Source organism: Labeo rohita, chromosome 5, assembly GCF_022985175.1.
Source record: "Labeo rohita strain BAU-BD-2019 chromosome 5, IGBB_LRoh.1.0, whole genome shotgun sequence".
NCBI lineage: Eukaryota > Metazoa > Chordata > Actinopteri > Cypriniformes > Cyprinidae > Labeo > Labeo rohita.
The window spans coordinates 10100949-10120635 of record NC_066873.1 but is presented as its reverse complement, the minus strand read 5'-3'; the positions used below and the strand labels follow the sequence as shown (position 1 = coordinate 10120635).

At 34.0% G+C, this 19687-nt stretch overlaps 1 protein-coding gene across 3 annotated transcripts in view; it reads left to right on the top strand.

Moving 5' to 3' along the window:
• The window catches only part of mcama (melanoma cell adhesion molecule a), a 70704-nt gene extending 58297 nt beyond the window's left edge, over positions 1–12407 (top strand). Inside the window, exons 8-16 of one of the 3 annotated variants that reach the window (XM_051108811.1) lie at positions 862–1009; positions 2605–2720; positions 2856–2997; positions 3082–3212; positions 3298–3445; positions 5636–5674; positions 6534–6663; positions 8847–8973; positions 9090–12407. In XM_051108811.1, coding sequence (XP_050964768.1) covers positions 862–1009; positions 2605–2720; positions 2856–2997; positions 3082–3212; positions 3298–3445; positions 5636–5674; positions 6534–6663; positions 8847–8973; positions 9090–9098 — 990 coding nt within the window. In that variant the 3' untranslated portion in view covers positions 9099–12407. Of the gene's footprint in view, positions 1–861; positions 1010–2604; positions 2721–2855; positions 2998–3081; positions 3213–3297; positions 3446–5635; positions 5675–6533; positions 6664–8846; positions 8974–9084 lie in introns of all 3 variants that reach the window. The other 2 variants (XM_051108812.1, XM_051108810.1) reach the window with 2 other exon arrangements.
• Positions 12408–19687: the final 7280 nt, after the last annotated feature.

The window sequence follows — 19687 nt, the reverse complement described above, 5'->3', positions numbered from 1 at the left end:
AGGTTAGAATATTGTGAATTTTTTGAATGAAAGATTAAAAGGATAAACAATGCAGATTTATTCTTACAGCCACCTTTGCTCATATTTACCAAGGGTGCCAATATTAGTGGAGGGCACTGTAAATGTCAGTGTTCATTAATGTAACATTATTGAAGGAGACAACAGTAATTAACACTAATTAGTCCAGAAATAATGTTAAAATAATCATAGAGTTTTAATTAATTAATTAATTAATTAATTAATTTGTCAAAGAATTCAATGATGGCGCTTTTTTTAACAAATATATTATATAACTCTAATATATAATAATTGTAATATATATCGTTTTTTTATTTTTTGAAATATTTTAATTTTCATGTTACTCACTGTATAATATTACTTGTGGTTTACAGACAAAAAACAGTTAAGGTGTATATTTTAATTGCACATGCATGCGTGGTATTCTTGTGAATGTGCATCGAAGACTGATGAAGAAATTGTTGAATAAAGTCATTTGTTTTTGTTTTCTTGGCGCAGAAAAAGTATTCTTGTAGCTTCATAACATTACGGTTAAACCACTGATATCACATGGACTATTTTATCGATGTCCTTACTGCCTTTTTCGGCCTTGAACGTGCCAGTTCTGTTGCTGTCTATTCAGGGTCAAAATTTCATCAAAAATATCTTAATTAGCGTTCCAAAGATGAACAAAAGGTCTTACAGGTTTGGAACAAAATGAGAGTAATCAATCAATGACAGAATTTAAATTTTTGGGTCAACTATCCCTTTAAGTAGAAATATTTAAACAGCTTTGAGATCATAAGTAAAATCTTAATTTCGGTATGACAGACATTCACACTGTTTGTATCTTGCTCATAACAGTCAGATGTGGAGCTGGATTCCTATCAGGGGCTGCTGGTTCTGAAAGAAGTGTCTCGTGCAGATAGTGGTGTGTATGAATGTCACTCTCTGGACAAGCGTGTTGTGAACCATGACGAGGTGGTGGACACCCTACAGCTCACTGTGCATTGTAAGTTCAACTTCCAGCTTCTCAATTTTACACACACAGATCTGGAAACTAGAAAAAAATCACACCACCATAACCTAATCAACTGTCAGTATTGTTGCTGGATAATTAACATTTACTCCACTGTTCAAAAGTCTGGGGTCAGTAAGATTTTTTATTTAATAGTTTTATTGAGAAAGAATGCATTAACATTTTTAAAAATAATACTAAAGACATTTGTAATATTACAAACACATTCTATTTGAAATGTATGCTGCTCTTTTGAACTTTCTATTTATCCATAAAAATCATCCATGAAAGAAAAAATATATTATGGTGTCCAAAAACAAAATTCAAAAAAAAAATTTCAACATATTTATAATAATGTCCTCCAAATTTTCTGAATGGTAATAATTATTAGTATTAGTATTAATTTTACATTTTTTTTTTCAAAGTGATTGAGAAATTAGAAAAAAAGGACAAATAAAGGGACCAATATTATTAGCAGTAAGAGTTGAAAATCAAAACAAAAAAAAATAAATAAATAAAAATTTTGACTACACCTCCATTGTTCCACATTTTCAATTTATGTTCCAAAATATATACATTTGTTTCAGTTCTATTACTTCATTCTTATAATTAATTATTTCATTAAATAACTGTCACCATCCCACCTGTGGGACGCTTGGCATTGTTTTTTTCCTATTCTTTTTTCTTTATCAAATAATAAGTAATAGTGATCATTATCAATTATATATAATTTGAAAGCCCAAGATTCATCCTGTGAAAACTGTTTTAAAATCAGACATTGCGTCACTATGGTACTTTAAAATCATTTGGCCGTCTCCTCCCCTTTAGTGGGCAGTGCCAAGTGTCATATTACAAAATGCATTACAGTATTTTACAATCAAAACTTTTTATAATCTTGACAAAAAAACATTGGAAAGGTCTGAGTCTCAAGATTCCATATTTGGTGGTTACTTTGTGAACAGAAATTTAGACATTTGTAACAGAAAAATGCACCCGGTGGCTATTTGTGGTAAAACTCCCTAAATAAAATCTCACAGGAACCTCAGTTTTTTTTATATCAACTTCAAATTCGGAACATAACTTATTTAGACACAAGGCTTTAATTTTATAGCAATTTTAGAGTAAATCCTGTTATGTAAAATATTTATTGTATATAAAATACAATAAAATCAGTACAGTAAATTTTCTATACAGTAAAATTAAACTTCTGTAGCTTTTTGGTACTTTAATATTTTGAAAGGATTTCACTTTTGCAATAATCCGCTGATTGTCTTCTTTAAAAAAAGAGTCCAACCTTAGGTCTGTATTCAGAAGCATTCATGAATTATAACAATTTAATTTGGATAGTGCACTTTTACGCCTATGTTTAAAAATGGGGGGTGACAGTTAAAGGGTTAAAAAAAGGATTTTTTTTTTCTTTTTAAAAGTGATATTTTGCTGGAGCAATATGAAAGAAATGCTTCATCCCAAATTAACAATGCTGTCATCATTTACTCACCCTCATTAAATGAAGCTGATATAATTCAAGTCAGGCTCACAACAAGACTTTTTCTCTGAATTTCTGACCATTTATGTGTGTGTGTACTCAGATCTGGACCCAGCTGTGGTGATGCCCAAAGACTCAGAGGTCATGCTGAAAGGAGAGGATCTGACAGCCACCTGCAATGCCCTGTCGTCTTTAGAGACGACTACTGTGTGGTTTAAGGTAACGCTGCAGTGTGATTCACGCATCTTTCGGCAGTCTAGACACGTTCATTTGATCTCCCACATTCTGTTTAGAGCTTCGTTTCACTCGTCCGTTCTTCACTACATTTGTTTGCACACGTTTATTTGTGTGTAGGATGGGATTGAGGTCGAAAGAGGACACGTAATGAAGCTGCAGGACGCCACGTTTGACACAGCTGGACAGTATGACTGTGAGGTGACTGTTGCGGCTCTTCCAGGCCTGCTGACCAGCGGTTCAGTCCATATCATCGTACAGGGTGAGGAAGAGCTCAAGAAGAATCTCACCACAGAGCTTTAACATCATTATATTTCTAAAATTGTTACTGGATTTGTTCTTCCAGGCGCGCCTCAGATAAAGGATGCGGAGAGGGATATTGAGCTGACAGAGAAAGTCGGGGGTTGGGTGAATTTGAGCTGTGAGGTGAGAGGTCAGCCTAAACCCACCATCACCTGGAGCATCACCGGCAGTCAGGTAACACAGATTTCCTCTCAGCCCTCTGCTCATGTTACACTGACCCGTGGATTGACGTTTTGTTGTTTATGTGTGTGTGTTGCAGTCTCAGAGCTGGCGAGAGGTTGTTAAAAGAGAGACAGAGGATCAAGTCCAAAGCGTTGTGACGCTTAAAGTCACCACTGACACTGTTGCCATCTGCAATTCCACAAATGACTTAGGAGTAGAAACCAAGACTTACAGCATCACGAGCAGTAAGAGTCGAATTTTCGTATTTACACTGAAAATCAGGACATCCAGTTGATTATTCTTACAAAAAACTGTAATAATAGTGATTATTAATAATTATTAATCATTAGAACTGGGTAAAAAATATCGAATTCTCGATTTTAATCAATTCTCGTTTTTTACGAAACAATATCGATTGTCAAATCCCAAGAACCAAATAATCTAGCCTGTTTTCAGTTAATGAACAGAACATTTTAGCGCACCTCCCATCCAATGAATTGAAGTAAAAACTTTGAGTATAATTGAAGAATTTCTATACAAATCAGTTGATTTTAACCTTCAATAATGTGGTAATGTAGTGTAGCAGTAATGCAGTACCAGAGGAATTTTGGCATGCACTGTGCCTGAAATACAGTTGAAGTCAAAAGTTTACAAATACCTTGCAGAATGTTAATTTTTTACCAAAATGAGAGGGATCATACAAAATGCATGTTATTTTTTGTTTAGTACTAACCTGAATAAGATATTTCACATAAAAGATGTTTACATATAGTCCGCAAGAGAAAATAATACTTTATTTATAAAAATGACCCCGTTCAAAAGTTTATATATGTATTTTTAATACTGTGTTGTTACCTGAATGATCCACAGCTGTGTTTTTTTTGTTTAGTGATAGTTGTTCATGAGTCCCTTGTTTGTCCTGAGAAGTTAAACCAGCTGTTCTTCAAAAAAATCCTTCAGATTCCACAAATTCTTTGGTTTTTGAGTATTTTGTGTATTTGAACCCTCTCCAATAATGACTGTAAGATTTTGAGATCCATCTTTTGACACTGAGGACTCACATGTAACTATTACAGAAGGTTCAAACGCTCAATGATGCTTCAGAAGGAGACACAATGCATTAAGAGCCAGGGGTGAAAACTTTTGAACAGAATTAAAATGTGTACATTTTTCTTATTTTGCCTAAATATCGTATTTTTTTTCATTTAGTACTGCCCTTCAGATGCTACAGAAGATGCTTGTTTTAGGGGTCGACTTCCGGACTGCAGATGGAGTAGACGTGTTTGCATGCATCTCCCGATCTATTTTTTGAGCCACTCCATACATGAATTTTACTTTTAAACGGATCGTAAGGACAAAATGTATACTCTTTCGTTAACATGGCTTCAAAAGCGGTAGAAAGTAGAAAAGAAGATACTTGTTTCCCAGAAGACAAAATAAGTTAAATGTACCATGATTTTCAAATTCAAAAAGTTTTCACCCCCCAGCTGTTAATGCATCATTTTTCCTTCTGGAGCATCAGTGAGCGTTTCAACCTTCTGTAATAGTTGCATATGAGTCCCTCAGTTGTCCTCAGTGTGAAAGATGGATCTCAAAATCATACAGTCATTGTTGGAGAGGGTTCACATGCAAAAACCATGGAATTTGTGGGACCTGAAGGATTTTTCTGAGGAACAGCAGGCAGTTTAACTGTTCAGGACAAAATAAGGCACTCACCTATCACTACTCAACTACCATTAAACAAAACAAACAAGCAAACATATCATTAGACATTAAACATTATAACCCAGCCCTATTGTAATTGTATATGTAACATATTTGGAATTTAATATTAAATATTTCATTTAAATATAATTGACTAAATGTATTGTAAATATAAATATAAAAAATATTTTTATATAAATGTAATGTCTATACATAGATTACTGTTACATTTTACACATCACTTATAAATTTATTGCAAATGTATAAAATTAATATGACTGAGTTGGTAAAATTGTTTTATGCTCACCAAGTCTGCATTTCTTTGATCAACAATACAGTAAAAGCAGTAATATTGTGAAATATTATTACAACTGTTTTCTATTTGAATATATGTTAAAATGTAATCTATTCCTATCAAGCGAAGCTGAATTTTCATTACTCCAGTCTTCAGTGTCACGCGATCCTTCAGAAATCATTCTAATATGCTAATTTGGTGCAAAAAAAACTTTTTTATTATTATTATTATTAATGTAAAACCAGTTGTGCCTGTTAATATTTTAACATGCTTTTGTAACTTTAGGAAGTCATGTCTCATCATTTGATTAATAATGCATTTTAACTATGTAATTTATTAAGCCATAGTGTCAGAGTGAATAGGATATGTTTGATTTCTTGATGATACTGGTTCTGTGGAATCAAAAATATTAATGTCGTCTGTTGTTTTCTCCCAGTTCCATTCTCCCAAACTCCAACCGCCAGAAAAACTTCAGGTAACATTTCTTTCCTCCTCGGTCGCCCTACTTATCTGTTAGAAAGGATTGTATGCTATAAATCAACACCAAGTCCATTTCATCCCTGCAAAATCCAACCCTAACAAACAATGAAAGATCATCTAATGTACGTGAATAATTCATAGATTTTATATGGCGAAGCCTCCGCAGCAGCTCGGTTAGCTTGGCTCTTCGTGTCGGCCTCTGGGCATATTTAAAATTCTGTGTGAAGAAAAGTCATAGAGCCAGAAAAAAAAGCAAGCAAAAATTGAAGCAGACATTACTTCAGATAGCAGGGGCAGATCCAGCGCTGAATGTTTTCCAAGATGAATGTATAATTAGTTGTATGCGAATATTTTAGCAAATGTTTTGAAGTGCTGGGCTGCGACTGAGACTGTTAAACTATTATGGTGAAGATTGTGGTGGCAGCCTGCTGTTTTATTGACTAGATTTAACTCGTAAAATTCATTCCCAGACAATAGTTTGTCGCCTCTCTCTGTTTATTTATAGCATTTGATGACGCTTTCTCTGAATGGCGCTTCTTTATTTGACTCTGAGGACTCTCAGTCTCTTATTCCATTTTACTAAAACACTCTAATTATGTGTTATACCAAACTCGTCTCATTTACAAAGACATGCATTCTTGTCATGTGGCATGTGTTTTGAATACAAATGTTGCAGCCGTTGTTGTGCGGTGTAATGTGACCCAGTGCTCATTTTGTGATCTATTATGGTATTTCACTTTTATATTTTGCCTGAAAGCTGCATGAATGATGTGTCTTGTTGGAATGGTAATAGTTCTTTGTTTATTATAAATCATTCAGTTATGCTAATGTTGGCTGTTGTTCTGTCTCCCCAGTTGATAATAGTGGAGTGATTATTGTGGTGATTATTGTCAGCATCCTGTTGCTGGCCATCCTGGGCAGTGTCTTCTACTTCCTGTACAAAAAGGGCAAGTTACCCTGTGGACGCTCAGGCAAACAAGAAATGTATGTAATACTTTTTACTTCCATCCAGTTTTTTAGTACCTTAGTACAGGGGTTTTAAAGTGGGGACCCTCGGGGGCCACAAGGAAGAGCTAGGGAATTGGTGGAAAAGATTAGAGAATAACAACAACAAAAAAAGTAAATAACAAAAAACAACATTACACCAAAATATAACAATAATTTGGTTAAAATAAAAAAAAAAAAGGAATAAAATAAATAATTAATACATCTAACATTAGGGTATTATAGTGAGAAAAAATTAAAACACAATAATGTAAAATAATACATTTAATTATTTCCTAATAATATTTTACACATATTTATAATGTAAATTTGTGTTTTTATGGATGAAAGTACAGTTACTTTTTAATTTTATGTACCATGCACCGTGGTATTATTATTATTATTTATTTGTTTGTTTTATTTTTAGTGCCATGATATTCTTTATAGTATCCTGTAGAATCATGTAAACATGATATATGAAACATTCATAGCCAGTCAAAACTTTGGGCATCTCTATTATTGTTTCATGAAAACACTGAATAATATGAAAATTTTTATTAATATTTTACCGTCAGTTTCAGTATAGGTGTCATGACGTAAATGATTGAAATGTTTTTACACCATTTATTAATCTAGTTTAATGCTATTTTATAAATTTACTTGTTCATACTGCATTAATGTTAATTTATATAACTTAATAAATTAAATATGTGTATAAATTACTATTCAAAAGGTCAGCAAGATGTAAGTCTCTTGTGTAAATGATAGAATAACTGTTTAGAATAACTGTGTTCTGTTTTTATATATTTTAATATACAAAATGTAATATATTTCTGTGCTGGTAAAGCTACATTTTAAGCAGCCATCACTTCAGTCTTCAGTGTCACACAAACCTTCGGAAATTACTCTAATAAGATGATTTGTTGCTCAAGAAACATTTTCAGTTATGTAAGTTAAAAATAGTTAACATTTTCAAGATTCTTTGATGAATGTAAAGTTAAAAAGAACTTTTTGTTTTACATTTTGTAACATTAGAAATATCTCTACTGTCACTTTTGATTGATTTAATACATTCCTGCTGAAAAAAAAAAAAAACTTAAAAATAGAAATGAACTTTTTACTGACCTTAAACTTCTGAATGGTGCTGTACATAGAAATTAGCATTAACCAATATTAATAAATAGTAAAAAAAAAAAAAAAGTAGTAAAAATAAAAGTGTGTTAAATAGTTGGGAGGGGTTAGAAAAGAAAATCATACACAGGACTTTTGATTGTCTGCAAAAATATTTTCAAGCGTTCAACCATAATATTTAGATCTAATAATCTCCAAACATTTGTAGGGGTAATTCTAACAGCAAACTGCATATGCAATACAACTATTAAGGTTCAAATGCTCACTGATGCTCCAGAAGGAAAAACCATGCATTAAGAGCCGGGGGGGTGAAAACTTTTTGAAAATGTAAAACTTATTTTGGGTACCTTATTTTGTCTTCTGGCAAACAAATATCTTCTGTAGCCTCTGTAGAGGAGTACTAAATTAAAAAAATTAGCATATATTTAGCAAAAATAAGAAAAATGTACATCTCTATTCTATTCAAAAGTTTTTTTACCCCCCGACTCTTAATGTATAGTTTTTCCTTCTGACGCATCAGTGAGTGTTTGAACCTTCTGTAATAGTTGCATTTGAGTCCCTCAGTTGTCCTCAGTGTGAAAAGATGGATTTCAAAATCATACAGTCATTGTTAAAAAAGGTTCAAATACACAAAAATGCTGAAAAACCAAAGAATTTGTGGGACCTAAAGGATTTTTCTGAAGAACAGCAGGCAGTTTAACTGTTCAGACAAACAAGGGACTCATGAACAACTATCACTAAACAAAAAAACACAGCTGTGGATCATTCAGGTAGCAACACAGTATTAAGAAACAGGTGTAAACTTTTGATCCGGGTAAATCCAACCATAGTAAATCCAACTATTATCTTCTCTTTTATAAACATCTTTTATGTGAAATATCTTATTTAGGTCAGTACTAAATAAACAATAACATGCATTTTGAATGATCCCTCTATAATTAACGTTTTGCAAATTCTGAAAGGGGGATGTAAACTTTTGACATCAACTGTACATAAAATATCTGTGCAGCCAAATGTTGCAGTCTGGTGTATCAGTGTGTTAATCTCTACAGCATTAATGCCTACAGCGCCAAGGAGAAAACTAACAAAGACATCGTTGTAGAGATGAAGGCAAAAAAGACGGAGGAGTCAATGCTATTGAAGGGCGTCAATGGGGAACAGAAACCTCCCAATGACCAGGTAACCATATGTACTTAACTCTTATTCAAAGAACATAGCAATTACCATGATGAGATTACCCAAGGAACATCTCTTTAACTTTATTATATGGTGCTTTTTCCTGAAATAAAGAACAGCACCCTTAGCTCATAAGCGGAGACTTGTGGGCGACTAAAGATGGCGTCTGTACCTCCCTGCTGACCCAACAATCAAGTCTTAAGAGTTGGAGGACCTCTTGTGGAGCAGCCACCTCTTTTGGATAAAGTGGACTGTACTTTTGTATCTGGTGTGTGAGCAGCAGTATTCATGCTTGGATAAACGGGACGTAAACGTTAAAAGAAGATTGTTCTCTATTTTCTACTGTTCTCCGTTGTTTTTCTTCAACCAGTTTCAAGGCCATGAGCTTCATCCATTAAACATAAGCAAAATGAATCACTGAGTAAAAAGATTCGTACACCCTGTCTACATCTAATGTGAGCACAATGTTGAATCAAAAACCAATAGAGTGCAGCAGGGATGACATTTTTGTAGGCCAAAATCTGGAAACGAGGTTCCATTGTTCTGAACTCAATGGTCTTTTTGAATGTGTTTTAAGTTAATTGTCTGAAATAAGGTATGTGGTTAATACAAGCTCAGGATATTTTCATGGTTTATTCTATGACTTTTGGAAATTCAGTAATCCAAAAGTCAATGGAAAAACCCTGTCGGTTATTTTCAAGGAAACCAGGGTGATGCTTACTTCCGGGTTGGCCTACAAAAATATGTCATCACCTCAAGCTGTTGCAACAGGCATGATGTTAATTAACGCGTTGATTTAAATGTGATCGTTTACGTAAAAAGGGTTTTTACGGTGGAATTAATTTTGCTTGTTTCACAAATGAGGCCCAGTGTCCTTTAGAGACCACAAAACATGTATATATTATACAAATGTTTAGCGATTGATCCTACTTGTGACCTTATTCGTTCCAGTTGTGCTTTTCTAAGCTCTGTTCAGAAAATATTTTAGTTTTTCAGTCCTTGCATAATGCTATGGAAGCCCGTTTCCGCCACTAAATAAAAAGTAAATGCGATTGCGACTCTTTATCTCACAGTTCTGACTTTTTTTCTCAGAATTGCGAGAAAAAAGTCAGAATTACAAGATACAAACCTGCAATTTCAAGAAAAAGTCAGAATTGCAAAATATAAATTTGCAATTGTTGGAGAAAGTCAGAATTGCAAGAAAAAAGTCAGAACTGTGAAATACAAGCCTGCAATTTCAAGAAAAATTTAGGAATTTCAGAAAGTCAGAATTGCAATTGTAAGTTTATATCATGCAATTCTGAGAAAGTAATCAGAACTGTGAGAAAAAAAGTCAGAATTGCAAGATACAAACTCACATTTGTGAGAAATAAGCTACAATTGCAATTCTGACTTAATTTTTTAAGTCAGAATTGTAAAAACTTTGCACAATTTGCATTTGCGAGAAATAAGCCAGAATTGTAATTCTGACTGAATTTATGTCAGATTTGAAAAAAACTTGCAAACTCGCATTTGTGAGAAATAATCCAGAATTGCAAGTCTGACTTTTTTCTCTGAATTGTGAGTTTATCTCACAATTATTATCTCAACATTGTGACTTAAACTAGCAATTTTGAGAAAAAAAAATCTGAATTGTGAAATACAAAGTTGCATTTGCGAGAAAAACTCAGAATGGCAGTTGTGAGTTTTTATAACACAATTCTGAGAAAAAAAATCAAATTGCAAGAAAAGTCAGAATTGTCGAACTGGCATTAGCGGGAAAAAAGTCAGAATTGTGAGAAAAGAAAAGTCAGAATTGCGAAATACAAATTTGCATTTGTGAGAAATAAGCCAGAATTGCAATTCTTTTCTTAGAATTGCGAGTTTATGTCATGAAATTCTGAGAAAAAAAGTCAGAATTATAACTTTATATCTTGGAATTCTGATTTTAAAAGATGTTAAATCATGCATTTCTGACTTTATAACTCGCAAATTCCAAGTTTATATCACGCATTACCGAGAAAAAAGTCTGAATTGCGAGATACAAACTCATATTGCGAAAAAAAATCTGAAATGCGAATTTGCATCATGCAATTCTGAGAAAAAAAGTCAGATTTGTGAGATAAAAAGTTTTTTTTTTTTCAGTGGCAGAAACAGGCTTCCATATAATGCTGCAGAAAGCTTACTTTGATTTGATTTTATTTTATATGTGCATAGCGGTTAGTCGTGTCCTGATTTTCCAGTAAATTCCAATGGACCAAATACTAAATGTCAGTTCAGTGTCAAAAGCTGTTAATCAAAAACCCCATGTAAAGACACTGAGAATAACAGATGCTAAGTCTTCATAAACACACAGCCCTGATATTAAGAAACTCAGCCCAACCTGGATAACCGGATAAACATGACCCCGGGATTCAGTCAATAATACTGAGCTGACACTTAATACTGTGTGTACGGTCCAACTCAAACTACTGCAGAGCTCATGTACTGTTTGTAAATAGTTGTAGGGAAAGAAATTGTAGCTCTTTGTGTTTTGACTGCTGAGGGGAATTGCAGCTCCCTCTGTTTCTGCCTCAACTGCAGTGCCTGCGGAAATGCGTCTTCATTTCACATCAATGTTAGTTACACTGAAGCCTTTGTGTTGTCTCGTTTGTTTTGCGCATGTCTTTGTATTTGGTGAAGGGAAAGTTATGTTGTTTTCATAAATGCCGTGAATAATAATACTTCTTATTAAGAGAAGCAGTACGTTTTAGCCTAAAACCTTATGGCTCCTATACTTTTTTTTTCCCCACTTTTGTTACTTTTACAGATTTTGAGACCTGTCATTCAGTCATGAATGTGATTTGTTCAAATGTACAGAGTTTTCTTGTTTCATGTTGAATGTGGCACACATGTTATCTACATCAAGAAAGCTGAGCTCTAATAACTTCAGGACTATTGTTACCACACTAAACCACACTTGGACAATTCATATTTGATTATAGCTGTGCTCATGCATTCTTTCAGCCTCACGTTATGCTTAAATTCCATCGAAAAATCGAAAAAAGCAAGCTGATTTGGTCTATTTTTGTGTTCAGACTTATTTTCCTCTACAAGTCATGTTCACTTCACAGCCTTTGGCGTGTATTGAAGTATAACAGAAACACAGGAACCTTTTTTGGAGATTAATAGTCTTTCCATTGTCTAAATATTAGTGCGAGCCATTTGAGACTGTCAGAACACTGTCGAACCACTGCATACTACACTGGCACCTTTTTCCTGCTTGTCCTCGTGAGTGAATTATGTTGTAATAGCGCAAACTATCATTCTCATTGTAGATTGTTCGCAAACACAGTTACGCAATGTTTTATGTTTGATTTCACTTATGGTTGTAAATTAAGTACTTGTGGTTTGATGCGTTTGATGCTTGCATTTTTTATATCATTTTTGGCCAAAAAAATAAAGATATGTTACATTCAGTGTTTGTCTCAGATCATTTTCAGTGCAGGTCTTTCCTCCAGGCGCCCGGTTGTGTTTCCGCTGGCAGATCTGAATCTAGAAGCACAGAAGAGTGTTTTTACAGAGTCTCTGTCTGCTAAAGAGAAGCATCCGGCAGCACTGTTGACAGTATCTGCTGATCCAGGCTTTGTTTAAATCACAGTTTCCATGATATCTGTTGTTGAGATGATCGTTTGCAAAGGGCACATTTGCATTTGTCACTCAGTCTCAATGCATAATTACTGTGTTGTTTTGAGTCTAATTCTAAAAGGATATATACCAGACACGTAATTGTTAGAATGAGATGAGAACTTATGTCTGCTTATGACAGTAATCAAAAATGTCTGAAAGACGTCACCAAAATCATGAAATATATGAAGATTTAAGATACAAAACCAGCTAAAAGCCATCTCGTCCAAAATGACATAATGATACTAATGCTCCTGACACTTATTATACGTCCATCAAATACAAACTCACTAAATTCCAGCCTCAGCCCAATCAGAAGTGCCAGTACTTACATAGAAACCTATAAAGAAATACGTCAGATGGATTTATAGGCTTTTGCATCTGAACTTTTCATATTTAACTTAACCTAGTTTAGTTTTTAGGCTTACTCTCTACTCTCCTCAGTTTTATAACTGGGCAAAACTGAAAGAAATATAGAGGAAGGCTGCCCTCTACAGCTTACAAAAATCTCACACACAGGGATCGGGCTGTCCTGAATCTGGATTTATTTGTACAGACTAAGTCAAAAAATAATAAAATAAAATAAAATAAAATCCTGTGTGAAGTTGGTAGCTAGCTTCAGCAACACCTGCACCATTTTAATTATATTTCTTTCATTTTGATTCTCTTTTATCGACAGACTATCGAAAGTAGTCATTCTTTCCATTGAGAAAACACAAAACCTTAAATACCAAGGATTTGTTTTTGTATTCTGTCTACATTTTCAAGTTTATGTAAACATGCACTGAAGTCTTTGGATGCTGCATCACATCTTGCTGGATTTCAATCATGAGTTTGAAGTGTTTAAATCAAAACAACACAAGAATCATTCAGTTTCAGCTCTGAGTTTTTTGCATTTCATTGAATTTAATGGTTTTGAACTATTTGTTTTCCTCATTACTCTGAATATTTGATTCCTATTTACTCATAAATATGGTTTATAGCAGGTGTTAACAGTGATTAACAACCATTACTAATGAAGAGCGGGGTCAGGTGGGGTTGCTATAAACCGTTAAAGCACATTTGGTTAGAGAGAATAACCACCTCGCCCCTCCTGTTGTCAATCACAGCGTCACACAGTGGCGGATTAAGACTCTTTGGTCCACCTGGGCAACGACACCTAAAGTGCCCCATTTTTCATTCATTTATATTTCATTTACAAAATAATTTTCAAGTGTTTTACTCCCTTCAAAGAAAGGTGTAAAATGTGTGTTTTCAGAAATGTGACAATGAGTGCGTGGTCTTGTTGCAGATGGGCAGTATTTCAAATACATGTATTCAAAATACTATTTTGAATCTTTATATTTAAACACCTTTGGAAAAGGACAAATGTATTTTGGATTTAAATACATTTAGTATTTTTGTATTTATTTAGTACACTTGTTGATACAGGAAATCAGCAGTCTAATAAAGAGGTTGATTGGCGAAAAGTATTTTATGTATTTTGAAAATACAAAAATACTAAGATTAAATGCAAAACAGTATTTTGTATTTCAAATAAATGTTTTAGAAATACTGCCCATCCCTGACTGCGCTTAATAAATTTATTGGACCACCGCCCAGTGTACGGTTTGTGCTACAGCTGCCCTAAACTAAGTACTGGTGATTACCAATAATTTTTAATGTTTCTGTAATGGTTCATCCACCAGTATGTGTAAGATCTTTAGTCAGAGTAGTTTTTCTAATGCTAAAATATAATTATTGTTGGGATTGAATGGATTCAAAGATAGACTGCACAAAAGGTTAATCAAAAGCAAGTATTTGGGAGCAACTACACTGTAAAAAACAAATTGTTGAGTCCACTTAAAATAATTTGTAACATGGCTGCCTTAAAATTTTAAGTTCAGTCAACTGGAAAAAAAGTTTATTCAACTTGAAATGTTTAATTATGCTAAGTGACAACTTAGATATTTGAGTTGAATCAACTTTAAATTTGAAGGCGGCTGGGGTACTGACCCATCTGTTAAGTTTAGCAAACACAACTTAACATTTCAAGTTGACTAAACTTATTTTAGTTGACTGAACTTAAAATTTTAAGGCAGCAGGGTAACAAATTATTTTAAGCTAACTCAACAAGTTGTGTTTTTTTATTTTTTACAGTGTAGAAACTATTTGGATGTCAGTGCATTAAAACAATGTCAGCAAGAATGCAAGCTTTTATCAAGGCCAAAGGAGGCATACAAAATAAAAATAAAATATGTATTTATTTGGATTATTAGTTTTTGGTTATTATGTGTGAACAAAGACAATTTAGTCGTTTGTTATTTGCCCAATAAATGGCAATACAATGTTTAGTTCTAAACAAGTTTTTGACGGGTGGTCTAATAAGTTTGATAAGCTACACTGTATATAACTACATAGTTTTATCAGGATTTGAACCGAAAATAAAACTCACAAACTCACTTGTTTACACTCTGCCCCTATCTTGATTGCCAACGGCTGCAAAGTACAATGTGAAAGCGCAAGGCTGACGCTCTGTAGCGAATTCACACATATATAAATGAGGCATTTTAATTTCAAAATATTCAGGGGACTTTTCTGATGAACGGGTATATATAGGTCATGGTTTGAAAATACATTGCTTGTCTTACCGAAGAATATTTATTTGTGTGGTGCCCCCCCCCTGGACGTGGTGCCCCTGGGCACTTGCCCAATTGCCCATATGGTTAATCCGCCTATGTCTGTATTTTTATTTGAGTATGATTCATAGTCATGTAACAATAATGAGCTTTGGAGCCCACATATTGCCTAATGTTTATAGGGCCCGTACAAATGTTCTTGCATATGGGCCCTGGGCTGACTTGTTATGCCACTGCTGTTAAACAAAAACTTAAAAAAAAAAAAAAAAAAACTCACTTCCTTGGAAGAACAATGTTTTTGTGGTTCTTAAGTGGGTGTTACCAGTGCTTAAATTGTCACTGTAAACTTTAAAATGTTTGTAATTCCATTCCTGTTTTTAGTGACTTACTTATTAAAACTTGTTGATGTTTCATTCTTTTTCTTCTGCTTTATTTTGTTGAATGAACAAATAAATAAATAAGACTACTGAAAAAAAACTGTTTTCATAGCGTTTTTGAAGTCAATGCAAAATATGTGAGAACACAGCAAATTTGCAATGAATATGACTCAATGATAAACTAAGTTTAATATTTTACCATGTTTAATATTTGCTTTGTGTTGAATTAAATATTTCTTCTGATTTTTATATTATTTTTTCATATATTTCTGATTGCTCTTATTAAAATAGAGTGACTCATGTTTATTATGTTATTCTAACAATATTATATATTATTTAGCAATAAAACACTGTGATTAAGAGCAATATATTCATTGTGACCAAATGACAGTTTTGCATTTTAGAAGTCAGAGCTATACTCATATGACTTATGTCTTTAAAAATTTGGGGTTTAATATTTTTATATTTGTTTCAGTAGTACAGGTATATTTGTAGCAATAGCCAAAAATACATTGTGTGTGATCGATTTTTCTTTTATGCCAAAAATCATTAGGATATTAAGTAAAGATCATGTTCCATGAAGATATTTTGTAAATGTCTTACCGTAAATATTTCAAAACTTAATTTTTGATTAGTAATATGCATTGCTAAGAACTTCATTTGGACAACTTTAGAGGTGATTTTCTCAATATTTTTTATATATATATTTTTTTTGCACACTCAGATTTTAAATAGTTGTATCTTGACCAAATATTGTCCTATCCTAACAAACCATACATCAGTGGAAAGCTTATTTATTTCATTTTTCAGATGATGTATAAATCTCAGTTTCAAAATATTGACCTTTATGGCTGGTTTTGTGGTTTACGTATGTCCACGAGCACAATCTTTCTACATATGTTTAAAATTATGAGTATAATTTATGTCTCTGAACATGTAATTAGTGTTTATAAGGGGAGATCAAATGTCCGGTAGCAGACATATACACATGTATTGCTTTGTTTATCAATATATCATTGGATCTTCTTGGATGAACCTGAAAAATTACAGCATCTGGATGTTTTTATTTACATTATACAACCAAAATATATGTATACAAGTTTGAGAATTACAGGTTATTTCCTCCAGGTCTCTGTTGGGAGGTAATAACCTTGCTCTGTCTCAGATTATAGCTAAGCTGGATGTGGGTTAATGCTGGGACCGGCCATCCCCCATCCTCAGGACACTCTTCAAGGGTAGATGGGGGATGCTGGAGTCTTGTCTCCACTGGCAACACGCACGATTTGTGTGGTTTGCAAGTGACTTTGCAGGTAGCAGAGAGTACAAGTGGCGATTGCAAGTGACATTGTAATTTAGTTTCATTGTAATTTAATAATTAAATTAAATTAATATAAAATAGACTGCAAGTGTAACTTCTGGAAGTGCAGGCATCTGAGAGTGCTTCCCTGCGTCCCAATGTTCATACTATCCATCCTAAATAGTATGTGAGATTACAATAAGTGTGTCCCAAAGCATAGTGTGCTGAAAACAGTATGCCAAAAGTCCTCGAATGGTCTACTATTTCAGGTCGATTTTTAAAGTGTGGATCCGTGCACAATGGCTAATGGCTAATATTGCCCACAATTCATTGCGCTTTAGCAAAGGATTCGGTCCAGAACTACAAACACGAATAAAACAAGTTGAAAAAACTACAAACATGGCGGATGTGCTCGACCAGCTGTTAGGTAGAGATGTTTAGAAAAAAGGGTTTGAGTTACTAATAATCAACATTTAACCTGGTAAAAAAAAAATAATAAAAAATTGAATTAGCTGTATTATATTTCATCTGCAACAGCAATGTGAAGTTTTACAAACATCCGTTTGGTCGTTAACTTTTAAATGCAGGTGCATGTGCTTAGCCGCTTGGTGGCGCTATAAGAGGTGAAAAAACATAAAAACAGCCGTAACTACACAACCGCTTGTCCTGTCGACAGGAACATCGGTATGCACGGTCTTGGTCCAAAGTGCCGCAAGTGACTGTAAGGACATTTGTGTATCTCAAAAAAACATGGCTGCCATACACTGTAAAAATCAATTTGTTGAGTCAACTTAAAATAATTTGTAACCTAGCTGCCTTAAAATTTTAAATTCAGTCAACTCAAAAAAATGTTAAATTATACTGACAACTTAGATATTTGAGTTGAATCAACTTAAAATTTTAAGGCAGCTGGGTTACTTACCCATCTGTTAAGTTTAGCAAACACAAATATCTAAGTTGTTACTTAGTACAACTTAACATTTCAAGTTGAATAAACTTATTTAGGTGACTGAACTTAAAATTTTAAGGCCACAGGGTAACAAATTATTTTAAGCTGACTCAACAAATTGTGTTTTTTATTTTTTACAGTGTAGGCTGATGACCTTAACGGACATCGATCGGAACAAAACTTGGTGGGCCTGTTGGCTCACGGCCGTAAAGGTCTGTGAGAAATTTGAAAGAAACTGGCCACTGGGGGGCGATATCTTATTTTTCAAAGGCGTAAGCGATTGTGTATCGTGTGGTTTTTCACACATACACACAACCCTGGTGAAAAAAAACAGCATATGCTGGTAGGCATGTTTTGATGCTGGGATGCTGATTAGGTATGTTTTGGTGCTGGTTTAAGCTGGTCCTTTAATGCTGGTTCTTAGCTGGTTTATGCTGTTCCTTTGCTGGTTGATGCTGGTCCTTGACCAGTAACATGACCAGCATAAACCAGCAAAGGACCAGCAAAAACCAGCTAAGGACCATCTTAAACCAGCATCAAAACATACCTACCAGCATATGCTGTTTTTTTCACCAGGGAATATTTGTATCATATAGACGGATAGACTGCCTCCTTCTGAACAACTTTGCCTCTAGAACTACTGCTGAAAATCAAACAGTTAGTTAAATGATTGAGAAAATGTAAAAACCCTACTTTTGCGAACTAGTCCTAGGTTTTTTGCTCAATCTGGAAAAAAAAAAAAAAACACTGCAGTGCAATTCTCTGGACTATCTAGGTCAATAATTATTAAAAATTTTGAAATGTACCCTTCGGTAAGCTATAACAGAGTCATTTAGAAAAGGTACCTGTCCAAATATTTTCAAAAGCCCACAAAGTCTAGAAGAAAACTCAAAACTTCATGAAACCTGGTGTGTTTTAGGGAGATTGTTGCGCTATAACAGTCATACATGTTAAAAAAGAAATCATATTTCTATGGAAAATTACCTGGATTTGCCAAAAATGCTTTTTTTAAATCATTGATTTATGTGGTTACAGGCTTGCTAAATAATATGTAATGTCTTTTTCAGGTGCTTAAATGCCTTAAAGCACTTGAACCCTGGTAATCGCTGCTTGCAGTTATATTGCCCTGTTGTTTTATGAATACTGTGAATTTGGACATACTCCTCTATTTACATACTGATGTACTTTTGCTTTACTATATATGTATATATATAGTAGAGAAGTATGCACTTTCGAATGCAGTTGCATATTTGCGTCAGTAAGTTCCACACACTTTACTGCAGGGGGCTCCAAAGTCACAAAAATACACAGCTGCTTTAACATCCATGGAACCTTTCCAATACACAAAGGTTCTTTATAGTGGAAAAAGTTCTCTCAAAATGTTCTTTACACTAAGAAAAACATGGTTCTTTTAAACACTGATTACTGAAAGGATCTTTTTGGAACCACAAAATGTTTCCTATGTGGCTTCACTGCAAAAACATCCTTTTAAAACCTCTGTTTTTAGAAATGTATGTATAAATGAAAATATATGAAGGACCTTGATGTCCTTTAGGTGGTTATCACTCACAACCACCTAAAGCTCAAACACAAACCAGCAGTAATGTGTCCCAGTCTCACTGGCGTGTACTGTGACTATCACACTAATCCTGTGTCTTGTAAATAACATCCTTCCAGCACCTGACACTAAGACATTGCACAATGCTTCCCTTCTTGACACTATTCCCAACTCCCTCCTTACTACAGTAGGCCTACAGCTTGAATGAAATTAAGGTTGGAAGTTGATGAGGGCACAAATCACCCCACTGTTAGGTCACAGGGTGGGCAGATG